This window comes from Macaca mulatta, chromosome 13, assembly GCF_049350105.2.
Source record: "Macaca mulatta isolate MMU2019108-1 chromosome 13, T2T-MMU8v2.0, whole genome shotgun sequence".
NCBI lineage: Eukaryota > Metazoa > Chordata > Mammalia > Primates > Cercopithecidae > Macaca > Macaca mulatta.
Window position 1 is genome coordinate 38,848,722 of NC_133418.1, and position 13,423 is coordinate 38,862,144.

The 13,423-nt window shown below is 46.6% G+C and overlaps 1 protein-coding gene across 1 annotated transcript; it reads right to left on the reverse strand.

The window, feature by feature from the left end:
- Positions 1-3,857: 3,857 nt before the first annotated feature.
- Positions 3,858-10,089, reverse strand: MAT2A (methionine adenosyltransferase 2A). The gene is given in 9 exon segments (NM_001195289.1): positions 3,858-5,295; positions 5,933-6,066; positions 6,532-6,714; positions 6,906-7,124; positions 7,300-7,443; positions 7,527-7,639; positions 7,886-8,008; positions 8,103-8,180; positions 9,908-10,089. Coding segments are annotated over 9 exon segments (1,188 nt in total). The 5' UTR covers positions 9,999-10,089; the 3' UTR covers positions 3,858-5,192.
- Between the last annotated feature and the right edge of the window lie 3,334 nt (positions 10,090-13,423).

The window sequence follows — 13,423 nt, forward strand, 5'->3', positions numbered from 1 at the left end:
TTACAGGCTTGAGCCACCGCGCCCGGCTGCTTATTCTTTATTATTGAATGGCAGCTCTATACGTTAACCAAGCTGTTATCTCTAGGTCATCAGCCTTGACTCTTCCCTTTTCCTTGCATTTCTTACAATTGCCAGGTCCCATCAATTTTACCTCCTGGATACCTCTTGAATCTATTTTTTTTAAAGACAGGGTTTCACTCTATCACTCAGGCTGGAGTTCAGTGGCACGATCTTGGCTCACTGCAGCCTCCACCTTCTGGGTTTAAGCGATTCTCCCACTTCAGCCTCCCACGTAGCTGGGACTACAGGTGCCCACCACCACGCCCAACTAATTTTTGGTATTTTTAGTAGAGACGGAGTTTCCCACATTGGCCAGGCTGGTCTCAAACTCCTGACCTATCCACCTGCCGTGGCCTCCCAAAGTGCTGGGATTACAGGTATGAGCCACCGCACCCAGCCAGATCTGTTTTCATCACTACCTATATCTGTATTTTCAACTTTTGTATTAGCATTAGTTAGGGATAGACCGGACAAGGCCGACATGTTAGTTGTCAAGCAGATTGCCTCCCTCCCCCACCACTGAGGAGGCCAAGTGGGGTTTGGTGGAAAATCCCTAATTCATTCAAGGTATTGTATAGGCAAGCAATGGCTGTGGTGCAGGGTCCCCTGATTACTTTGAAGAATGCGTGGGAGGGACGCTGATTTTCAATCCTTTTGCAGATCTTTTCTCATAGTAACACGATAGAAGATACCTTGGCACTATGTCGTTTGCCAGCAAGTTTAGCTCTTTCCTTCTGTTTGCCAAACTCAGTGTACCTACTTGACTGGTAACAAAAGTCCCAAGAGTTATTTGGCAGAAGACACTTGGAAAAGTGTTTTTCTGAATATGGGCAAGGATGCTGCCTTTCCCAGACTGTTAGTATACCACCTCTCTGACCGATTTTTCCAAGGAAAATGTTGGGGGTAGGGTGAGGTGGAAAGAAAAAGTGGTCATGTAAATACTGGTAACAAAGTCTGTTCAGTGGGGTAGAGTTGGGTTGCAACTGTAGCCATTCTAAAAATGGGCTATTAATGTCCTTTTAGCCAAAAGACTTTAGTATACATCCTCCTCATTCTACCCTCAGGATTTGGATCTTTGCCCCTGATGGGTATCCATCCCCTTTGAAACTTTTTAGAAAGGCAGGTTATATACAGAATTTTCAACCTAAAGACATTCCCTTAAGTCATACTTCATGCTTTGATTCTTAACTATTTATAATCACCCTTATCATCCCCTGCTGTTATGCTTTCCCTCCTTCGCTTCTGTTATCTGTGGCCTAATGTTCACCCACCACCTTAACTACCTTTAGGATACTTTTCCCCTAGGCTGGACAGGACACTATCCCCTTAGTCCACAAGCTCCTTGAAGGTTGGGGAATCTTTGTTTACTTAGCAAATACTGAACATAACCTTAAAGCGGTTACTTTTGAAAACTTATGCTATCTACCAACTTAGAGGCACCTATCCATGCTCATTCCCCAAATGTAGCCAATATGGTTATCTGCAGTATATTTGGTATCTAAAAACTCCTTTAACTGCCAGACTTGTTCTGGAACATTTCAATTACATGCAAAATTCAGGTTCTCAAGTTGGAACAAGTCTAAGTGATATACCTGCATAGGTTTTAACCTTGCCCTCCCCCTACTTCCCAACAGATTTCTAAGTTTTTTGAGAAGAAGCCCTGCTCTGGCCTAGGCTGGGTGCAGTGGTGCCATCTCAGCTCACTGCAACCTCTGCCTCCTGGGTTCAAGCGATTCTCCTGCCTCAGCCTCCTGAGTAGCTGTGATTAAACGCACCTGCTACCACACCCAGCTAATTTTTGTATTTTTGGTAGAGACGGGGTTTCAGTTTGCCAGTCTGACCTCAGGTGATCCACCCCCATCAGCCTCCCAAAGCACGGGGATTACAGGCGTGAGCTACCATGCCCAGATTTCCAATAGACAGTCTCACTCTCTTGCCCAGGCTGGAGTGTGGTGGTGCGATTTTAGCTCACTGCAAGCCCCACCTCTCAGGTTCACGCCATTCTCCTACCTTAGCCTCCCATGAGTAGCTGGGACTACAGGTAGCCACCACCACGCCCAGCTAATTTTTTGTATTTTTAGTAGAGATGGGGTTTCACTGTTAGCCAGGATGGTCTCGTGATTTGCCCACCTTAGCCTCCCAAAGTGATGGGATTACAGGTGTGAGCCACAGTGCAGACTCGATTTCAAGTCTCCATGCAAACAGGCATAAGCAAGCATTCCTTGGCTCTACATTTGCGGAGTAAAAAGCTGGACTACCATTCAGATGCTGCTAGAAATGTATTCCAAGCATGTAGCTCCTAGGTTCAAGGCCAGTGTGGTCTATGGATTTTCTATACAACCCACCGTAAGTGAAATTTAAGCCTTTGGAAATTTATAGCATTTTTTTTTTTTTTTTGAGACAGAGTCTCGCTTTGTCGCCCAGACTGGAGTGCAGTGGCCGGATCTCAGCTCACTGCAAGCTCCGCCTCCCGGGTTCACGCCATTCTCCTGCCTCAGCCTCCCGAGTAGCTGGGACTACAGACGCCCGCCACCTCGCCCGGCTAGGTTTTTGTATTTTTTAGTAGAGACGGGGTTTCACCGTGTTAGCCAGGATGGTCTCCATCTCCTGACCTTGTGATCCGCCCGTCTCGGCCTCCCAAAGTGCTGGGATTACAGGCTTGAGCCACCGCGCCCAGCCCGCATTTTGTTTTAATTTCATCTGCATATGTATCTCTCCAAGATAAACTAGAAATCGTGTTTTAGAACTTCTCAAATGGGAACATTAAACTACAACCCGGCCGGGCGCGGTGGCTCAAGCCTGTAATCCTAGCACTTTGGGAGGCCGAGACGGGCGGATCACGAGGTCAGGAGATCGAGACCATCCTGGCTAACACGGTGAAACCCCATCTCTACTAAAAATACAAGAAAATTAGCCGGGCGAGGTGGCAGGCGCCTGTAGTCCCAGCTACTCGGGAGGCTGAGGCAGGAGAATGGCGTGAACCCGGGGGGTCGGAGCTTGCAGTGAGCCGAGATCGCGCCACTGCACTCCAGCCTGGGGCACAGAGCAAGACTCCGTCTCAAAAAAAAAAAAAAAAAAAAAAAAACTAAAACCCTTAAAAAGAAGCTCCTAATTAAAAAATGTATGCAGATTAATAGGCTTAAATTGCCAGGACTTGGACATTACCACTTCCAGGTTAATACTTTTAGTGGGTTTTATGCCTTCAGTAGTTTGAAGCTCTGGATCTTAGTTGAAAACTTAAAAATGGCATTGAATGGCTACTGCAATAAGGACACAAGAATTTTGGCCTAAGTAGACTAGGACCAAATCTTGCTTAGGCCTTTAAAATGCCTACAGTGGGTCTAGGGATTGAGGTTATTTTCCTCAATTATGGCTAATTATGGATTGCAATTGAGGGTTAGAGATACACATACAGTATTCTCAGGTCATATTCGTATGATAGCATTTTTCAAGAGCCAAAGTCTGTCACCCAGGCTAGAGCACAGTGGCTTGATAATGGTTCGCTACAGCTTCCAACTTCTATGTTCAAGTGATCCTCCTACCTCAGCCTTTCGAAGTGTTGGGATTACAGGCATGTACTACCATGCCTGGCCCCAAAGCACAGTAACAGAAATGAGTAACAGACACAGTTAAGGTAGAACCTAGCATTTTATTTAGATCTTCATTAAACTGTTGGAATTGAGAACCAGACATACGTAATAAACCTCCAAAAATAGATCCTGAAAGGCACTTTCTGCTTAGGGCAAGCAGTCATGGAATAAGCATGTAAACAAGCTGGCTTCTCTGTACCACACCAGCCAAGTCAGCTTTCTCCATGGCCAGCCGCACCAGCTCTGCCCTCCCTTCTGTTAACACCAGCCAGACCCCCTGTAGGTCTAACCCAAGGTTTTTCTGTAGGACACCTTGGCCTACCTGGGAATGCTGGAAACATGTTAAAGGAATCATGGTGTTGAGAGAAAAAAAAAAATCTTTTAAAAGCTGCCATCTGAGGTGATGGCTTCTCTGTACTTACGCCATACCCCAGAATACAATAAATAAGCAATTAGAAAACGTTCAAGTATGAAGGGATTTCCTCCTCCCCGCCAAAAGCACTGCTCTCTGAAGGAAGCTGGTTTCTCTGTAGCTACACCAGCTGTTCAGAAAGCTCATTGGACCTGGTTTTGAAAATAAAACAAAGTTAAAACCCTGGGAGGAGTTATTGTGCAGTGTGGAGTACTCAGGCTTTCTTATAAAGAAAAAAAAAAGTTATCTGGTACCAAAGTGTGCAACCTACAGACCCTCAGGTACTGCCCTGTGACTTCTCTGTATGACATCACAAGGCTGCCAAGTGCCTGTTTTTCTAGAACTAGGAGTTGGTGAGGTTTGGCTAGTGCTGAAACCATGCATAGGATTGGTTTACTAAATTAAAACCTTATTACGTACGTCCTCCAAAAGACAGCTGAAAGTGGAGAGATTTTGATTTGGTGCTGTTAGAGGTGGCAATTAAGAGCATAAGCACCAGGGAGATGGTTTAATGGTAACTGCCTTTTTTTGATGTCAGGCTAGAGCTCCAACTGGGAACTTGCGTTACATGCAAGATTGATTGGATAGGGAACACTCCCTGACAAAAGAGCTACATAATTAGAAGTGGATCAAGTTACAGGGAGGGTAAGGGGAAGGCTTCACATTCATAATAGAGCTCAAGACATTACAAATTCATGCTGACAGGGCTGTGGCATTGCCAGACAGGCTATAAGTGGAACTACAAGTACTTTACGTGCACATTACAAGGACATTTTCAGCATCTGGTGGGAAAGTCAATGCAATTATGACTTTGGAGCGTTGGGTGATAGGGCACAAAGATTCAATTTCAAAGCATTATTTACTACAGTGTTGTTTCTAGGCAGTTACATGGATCACCTATGCTCACTAAATTCATTATAATGGTGAACAAAACACCTAGGGACAGAATAGCAAGCCCAACTTACAGTCCCCCACAAAAGCTAAAATTCATGTCATTGACTAGAGTGACTGCAAGTGATCAGGAGCTGAAAGAGGACAGGAAAATTTAGGAAGGAGGGCCCTTTCCCTCAGAGCTTGAAGGCTTCTCTGTAGCCTACGCCAACAAGTCTGGGGAAAAAAGGCTAACACTTTCAATATTTAAGCTTTTTGGGCACTTCCCATGGGAAGCTGTCCCTACCAAAGTGGCCATAGGCTGCAGTCCTCTGATAAATTGGCTTCTTCAGATCCAGATCCCTGGAATATACAAGTCCGTAACTTAATATGTAGCAATAAATTAAAATAAAGCAAAACAATCAGCAAGACTCATTTTCAAGAGCTCTGGCAAATGAGTTCTCTGGGATATGCTAGGAAAAAAATTTGTGGCAAAAGTGTTACTTCCCTGGTGTCCAAACTCCTTGCACAGTCCTTATTAGTAACTATAGTTGTTTTTCCGTCCCTGGCTCAACAAATACGAAAACTTGTCATTATTCTGAGAAATTTCAATTGTCAAAAAGCTCATCTGAGATCAAAGAATACTTACCAAGGTCCCGCTGCCCACACCCTACCATGGTTTTTACAGTGTAACAAACCTTGAGCATCCCACTTTATCTCTATTTTCTTAACACCCTTAGGTAAGAAGAGCACAAAGCTCCCAAATACCAAATCTGGAAGATTCTCTAGAGTGGTTAGCCTAAGCCATGGAGCACCATAATTTTAAATTTCTCTAATAACTAAGTCTTCACTAAGGCAGCAGTTCAAAACTGTTCTAGGAATTAAAATATATTTCCATTTGAGGAGTCTTCCTTCACACCTTCACCTCCTCAGCTTTAAGTATACATACACACACCCACACCCTCAATACTTGACTAGCAATAGGCTTTACCATCTTTACCTGACAATGACCCCAGGGCGGAGATCAAAATTCTTCTTCACAATCTCTAATAGCTCTCTCTCACTCTTCTGAGAGGTACCATAATGGAAAATGGAGATAGATAATGGATGAGAAACTCCAATAGCATAAGAGACCTAAAAGAATTCAAATGTCATAAGAATCAGTGATTGAATGAAAAGACCCACAGACTTGTGTAATACATTGGTATAAAACAAGCACTTAAGTAGATTACTACCAAATACCCTCCCACTTACATGACCTTTTTTTTTTTTTTTTTTTTTTGAGACGGAGTCTTGCTCTGTCACCCAGGCTGGAGTGCGGTGGCCGGATCTCTGCTCACTGCAAGCTCCGCCTCCTGGGTTTACGCCATTCTCCTGCCTCAGCCTCCCCAGTAGCTGGGACTACAGGTGCCTGCCACCTCGCCCGGCTAGTTTTTTGGAGAGACGGGGTTTCACCGTGTTAGCCAGGATGGTCTCGATCTCCTGACCTTGTGATCCGCCCGTCTCGGCCTCCCAAAGTGCTGGGATTACAGGCTTGAGCCACCGCGCCCGGCCACTTACATGACTTTTAATCGTTGCAGTCATATAAAGAGTATATACCTGAACAAGAACCCTCCGGCACAGACCTCCTTTAACAAGGGATTTTGCCACCCAACGAGCAGCATAAGCAGCTGAACGGTCGACCTTGGTATAATCCTTTCCTGAAAAGGCACCTCCTCCATGAGCACCCCAACCGCCATAAGTGTCCACAATGATTTTCCGTCCAGTCAAACCAGCATCACCCTGAAATTACAGGATTTAAGTTACTTTATGCCTAGTGCTTTCCAAGTGGACACGGTTGCCTATTCTGAATTCACTCAGCAAATATCCTCCAATGATTCACATGTAGGTTTCAGAAAGCCTGAAAAAAATGTAGTGGCCAAAATTTTAAGTAACCATCAAAAATCTAGAAAAATGAAACGAAATGACATTACCTGAGGCCCACCAATAACAAATCTGCCACTTGGCTGTAGGTGGTAGATTGTATCCTCATCAAGGTATTTTGCAGGCACAACTGCTTTGATGACTTTCTCCTTTAGGGCATCCCTCATCTCATCAAGACAAACCTCTTCATCATGCTGAACAGATATAACAATTGTGTGGACTCTGATGGGAAGCACAGCACCTCGATCCTGCATATACTGCACAGTAACCTTGAAGGCAACACAGGTCATCAGAACAGTATACCAAACAATAGCTTTGCATTTGTTTCTCTACCTGAAGTTACAATACAGCAAAACAAATGCTTTTTCAGTTAGCTATTATCAAAATTATGAATCTTCTATGCTGATGTAATGAAGACAACCAAGCTTTATGATCATCACTTACTTGAGTTTTAGAATCAGGGCGTAACCAAGGCAAAGTGCCATTACGGCGCAGTTCTGCCAGTTTGGCATTTAGCTTGTGTGCCAAGACAATGGTTAAAGGCATACACTCCTCAGTTTCATCAGTGGCATAGCCAAACATTAGGCCCTAAAGAAGGAAAAGTCACCAATGTGATCAAGCTCCAGAATTTAATGTTAGAAGAGATTAAAACAGCCTCTACACCAAGATACCTGGTCTCCAGCACCAATATCTTCTTCATTTCTGTCAAGATGAACACCTTGAGCAATATCTGGTGACTGTTGCTCCAAGGCTACCAGCACATTACAAGTCTTGTAGTCGAACCCTATAAGCAAAAAACACATCTTGTTTAGGTCCTAGAAATACCTCCCGTTTACAGCAATTATCTGGAATTCTTAACACTGCTGAAGAAATCAGATAGCTAAACCATTAGACGTTTTAGAGAATGAACAGAATAGGGCTTAGTGTATAGTAAAATACAACTTGAGTTTAGGATTAGCAAGAACTGGAGTTTCTTCAAACCTCACTAGCTATTACCTAGAAAAAAATGAGCAAAATTATTAAAACACACCTTTGGAAGAATCATCGTATCCAATGTGTTTAACAGCTTCACGAACCACTTTCTGGTAGTCAACAGCAGCTCTGGATGTAATTTCCCCAGCAAGAAGGATCATTCCAGTTTTAGCAACAGTTTCTAATAAAAAGAGACATTCAACTCAAGCATCACTTCTATAAAAATAATTTTTATGCTATCTTTCCACCAGTTGATAAACCCATTCTGAACCTACCACAAGCTACTTTGGCATCAGGATCCTGTTGAAGGTGGGCATCAAGGACAGCATCACTGATCTGGTCACAAATCTTATCTGGAAAAGAGAAATTCCTGGCTCAATTTCTTTAACTTTAAACAAAGTTATCTATATATGCAAGCTCCCTCCCTGTAAAATCTTTGGAGGTTTTAAAGAAACATGCTTAATACATCTTAATTCATTGTATATACACTTTACCCCTAAAATTGAAAGTTTGCATTATAAATCTAACCAACCACCAGAAAAGTGAACTGTTAGTCTTATCTCCTTTAAAGAACAGAATTTGCCCTATATCATATTCACTTCCAAAACTGTACCAAACCCCTGTGCACCTGGGGTTCTAGTAGAACTGAGGCCACAGGCCAGTTTCCCTAATCTTAAGGAGCACCAATTATAATGAGCAACAAGAGAATTCAATTAAACAATTAAAGAAAAGGCATTTTGTGACTAAAATGGCAATTATCTGATTTTGTTATTAGGAGGCAGGAAACAAGAGCTCAACAGTGTAGAAAATCCTCAAACGTATTTTCTACAATTCTAGAAAATGCTCAAACGTATCCATGTCCAACTTCTCCCTGCTTTATCATCTACTGTTTAGGAGGAAGAAAAAAAAAAATCCCCCAATTCAAGTTCGTTTTTCTCAATTTTCTATAACCACCCAAAACAGAATCCAAACATAATGTGGAAGCCAGACTGCAGGCTTAAGACTTCAGTCTACTACTAACTGGGGTAACAGCTAACCTTCAGCACTCATCTAGATCCTGGGTTTGTCCTCTCAGATCACTAAGTTACTTAACGGGATTTCATCATGGGCACAGTAAACTGACCAGACCCTAAAGCCACCAGATAGCTACTGCGGTCATTCTAAGGGCAGAAACAGCCTAATTTAGTAGCCAAATAAACATCTTTACTAGCCGATGTGCTCAGGCTTAGATTTTCAGTTCCTGGAAATAGCGTTACTCCTCCTTCACGTGCCAATTGATCCCCATAATGGCGGTTAAGCGGACAAAGTCTGAAGTAAAACCCTGCCTAACGGCAGCACCGAAGAATTTAAAAGGGAACCCAAAGCAATGGCAGCTCCTAATTCATACTTCCCATCCTTTTCACAAGGGGTCCAAATAAGGACTGCCTTCTTCCACATGCGCTATATTTAGTCAGAGGCCATCACCTTGAAGGCAAGGCCATATCCGCCGAAGGGCATGTGCGTATTCTCCAGTGTGTGGTCAAGACCTAACCACTGAGGCAGTGGAGCCAGACGACGTCGCGAGGCATGGGCCCCCCACCCCTCAAACCGAGGGCCAGGAGGGCCGGGGAGGCCCACGGCTCCCCCTCGCCCAGATACCACATGCGGCAAACACGTGGTCGCCGCTGCAATGCGGGGCGCGCGCTCCCGCGGGCCGGACGCGAGCACGCGGGGCGGCTCGGGTCGCCCACTCCACGTTTGTCAGACGGCATGACCTGGAGGGGTTAACAGTGCCCTCCCTTCCCGGCTAGAACACGTTAGCGACCACAGCCCCCGCCCTTCTCGTTTTCTGGAACCTTCCGCATGCCGAGGCGCGCGACCGAATGGAAGGGGAGGAGTGGGAAGGGGAAAAGAGGAAAGGGAGGGGGAAGAGGAGCGGCGGCCACGCGCCAGGCCCTGGCGGCGCCAGGAGAAAAGCGCGCGGTCGCCGCTCTTCCCACCACCGGGCGGACGAGGACAACCCGCGCGGGACCCGCCGCCGGCCGGACATCGGCGCTGCCTTCCGCCCCGCCCCACGCTTCGCTTCAGGTCGTCCCCTCACCTGGGTGGCCTTCCCCCACCGACTCTGAGGTGAAGAGGAACGTGCCCTCCTCGATGAACGCCTCATGGAAGCCGTTGAGCTGTCCGTTCATGTTGGTGTCGGTGAGTGGAAGTGGCGTTGCGAAGGAGCAGCGGCGAGGCGGCAGCGGCTGCGAAATGCGCAAGCTGCGGACAGCGTCCTACTCGGAGCAGGCGGGCGGCGCGGAGCGAACGAAGCGGCGGGCGGCGCGGCCCGGTATTTATAGAGCACCGCCCGCGCGCGCCCGGCTCGGGCCCCGCCTCTCGGCGCCGCGCGCCAATGCACCACTTGCGCGGGGGTCGGGGGAGGAAGGGCAGCGCGCCCCGCGGAGCCCGGGCTGAACCACACTGCGCGGCCGCGGGAGGGACCGACGCAACCCGGCCCTCCAGAGACCGTTTAGTTATATTGAGCCGCTAGAGCTAGGGGAAAAATGCAGACGCGAGGAGACGGGGGGTTTTGCTCTTCCTTGTTTGATGTGGGAGAAAAAGCGACTGGGGCTTGCCGGACCCGCTCCCCTGTGCTGTGACATGGCACCTCCCTTCCGACCGTTGGCCGGGATAGCTTTCCCGGAGGTCGCGTCCCCCAGCGGAGGCGGCGGGAATCGCGGAGGTTTTGTGCTTCGGCTGGGGTCTTTCTGGCCGCCCCGCCTCTAGATGCCGGGTGGCAGGGAGCCGGTGGCGGTCGGCCATGTGAAGGTGGCCATCTTGGCTGGCCAGCGAGGGCTCCTCACGGTCTTCCTTCGGCGTCCCCGCCCGGCTTGCTGCCGGCCCCGGGAAATCTGAGGAGCGCCGGCCCACCTTCTAGTCATTTCCTGGTGAATGGCTCTGCTGAAGATGGCCAGAAAGCAGATTAATGAGGGTGCTGCCATCGATTTAAACAATCGCCCTCCTCCTCGCTCCCCTGCGCTCAACTTTCTGAGGGACCCTCGCCCCTCGCCCTTCGTGGACTTAAAGTGGAGGCAGCGCTCCAGCCTTTCTCCCCAGAGAGAAAGGAGGCCGCTCCCAAGGCCGTCCTTGCCCCGTGGCCTAACTGTGCCTTTGAAGGGGGAAAAAAAATCGATGTTTCAATCCTCTGTTCAGGAGAATATGGAACGAACATTTCTTTTTTGGTGGGTGGGGGCTATTAGTTCCCTTGAATGTGCTTAAGTACAACTCTCGACGGCGTGGAATGGGCTGTTTCATTAAGCTTTCACTTTAAAATGTCCACCTGCGTTTGTCCCAGTTTTGCCCAATAAAGGAATTATAGACAGGGAAAAAGAGCGAAACAAAAATTGAGCCAGCAAGGAGTAGGGAGTCCCGTTTGGAGGGAGCCCGCCTTGGGGGCGGGGGTCTCCGCAGCTTGTTCTGGGGCTGGGCCTCAGTGCAAGTCTGGTCAGGGGCTGGTGGCCCGGTGGCCAGGTGGCCCTGGGCGCAGCGCGTGACAAGAACGCCGGGTTTAATGAGGTTCTCAGAGAACGGCCTGCGCCTAGCATGGGATGCACTTTACGCTGGGGAGGTGAAGGAGACCCCTAGTAACAGTCTCCAGCTGCCTACTGCTGGAGGCAGTAGAACGAGGTGCATTCCCTAGAACAATCCTCTCCGCCGGTGAGGGAGGAAAGGTGGGATTTGCTAAAGGCTCAGCGGGAAACAAAGGAAGCACTTGAGCTGTGCTGGGAACACCGACAAAGAAGGTAAAGAAAGGGCTTATCACCATCCTCAGTGACCACATCCACGGTCGCTCAAAGCAGCCAGCAAGAAAAGGTTCGACCACAAAAGAGACAATAGATCATGATATTTTTATTCGTTGCTTTTTACTTTTCAAGCTAACCCTTCATGGGAAAGCAACTGTGTAAGACCATTAAATTTTTTTGTTTGTTATCTTTTTTTAAGCAGAATGCCAGTTAACTTACAATGAGCAATAAAATTGTCAACTGGAACAAAATGCGTGTGTAGGCTGGTCAGTGCATTATTTCCCAGCAGAAAAATCTATATGGGAAGCCAGAATATAATTAGAAGGTTATTTTATTAGGGAGTCAGAACAAGGGGTGTAAAGTCAATAAATCCTGATACCCCTGTGCTACCAACTCCACAGTGGGGCTAGGCCTGCCAAGGAGATGAGAACCAGCTGTACATAGTTGCTTACCTACTTCTCTCACTTGTGAATAGTGTGTAGGTGTAATACAGTAAGAGTAGGGGTTTGGAGTCAGACCTCTCTATGCCTCAGTATCCTCATTCTGTAAAATTGGAATATTAATAGTACATCATAGGATTGTTTCAAGGATTGAAATAGTGCAAGTAGAGTCTAGCACAGTATCTAGTACATAATTTGTTTTAATGTAAGCTGTAAAAATATTAGCTCTATTTCCTGTGATTTACTTTTCAGTGGCTTTCAATTGTTGTTAGGATACAGACTGAAATCTCTACGGACTCAAGGCCCCGGTGTGATTTGGCTGCTACTTCTGCAACCTGGTCTTGTGCCACACTCCCCTTTCTGTCTTCTACTTTAGATTTTTTTTTTTTTTAGTTAGTAGCAGTTAATTTTATTAATTGCATACTATCAAAACAAAGCAGGACACATTTTCATTCATTTTATATTATTCATATTGTCCCTTCCTCCCTTCCACAAATATTTACGAGCACATCTGTGAGTCAGACCCAGGAGCAAATGCTATGACAATCCTGGTCTCTGCCCACTCGGCGCTCTAAATGTCGGGAGATGCCTGGCTAACTCCCCACCCTTCTCACTCGAGCTCAGCTACCACTTCCTGGATGAAGCCTTCGTCTACACAGATTTGTCACAAAGTGTTTTCTTTCATGGCACTAAGTACAGTTTAAAATTATAGATTTGGTGATTATTTGATGAATGTCTCCAATTCCCAGTTAGGCTTGTAAGTTCCATGATAATGAGAAGGTAGGCTGTTTTGCTCAAGCTTTGTTACTGAATGCCTGGCACACACAAGGTGCTTAGAAATGTTCAAGAGGGAGAAACAAGAAAGGAAGGGAAGGAAATGAAAGGTGAATGAATATAAAGATGGCAGAAGGGTATCGGGTGCGGTGGCTCATGCCTGTAATCGCAGCACTTTGGGAGGCCGAGGCGGGCAGATCACGAGGTCAGGAGATCGAGACCATCCTGGCTAACACAGTGAAACCCCATCTCTACTGAAAATACAAAAAATTAGCCGGGCATGGTGGTGGGCACCTGTAGTCCCAGCTAATCAGGAGGCTGAGGCAGGAGAATGATGTGAACCCGGGAGGCGGAGCTTGCAGTGAGCCAAGATCGCTCCACTGCACTCCAGCCTGGGTGACAGAGCGAGACTCGTCTAAAAAACAACCAACCAACCAAACAAAAAAAAGATGGCAGAAAGAAGCAGAGAAATAAGAGACTCTGGCGATCATGTGAAATCGATGGAAAGAGGTCCTGCTTTGTTTTAGTTGTAAGCATTGTAATTAATAAAATTAAGACTTCTTTGTTAAGAGGAAAGCACATGGCCATCCTGTTCTGACAGGAATAAGATTTCTG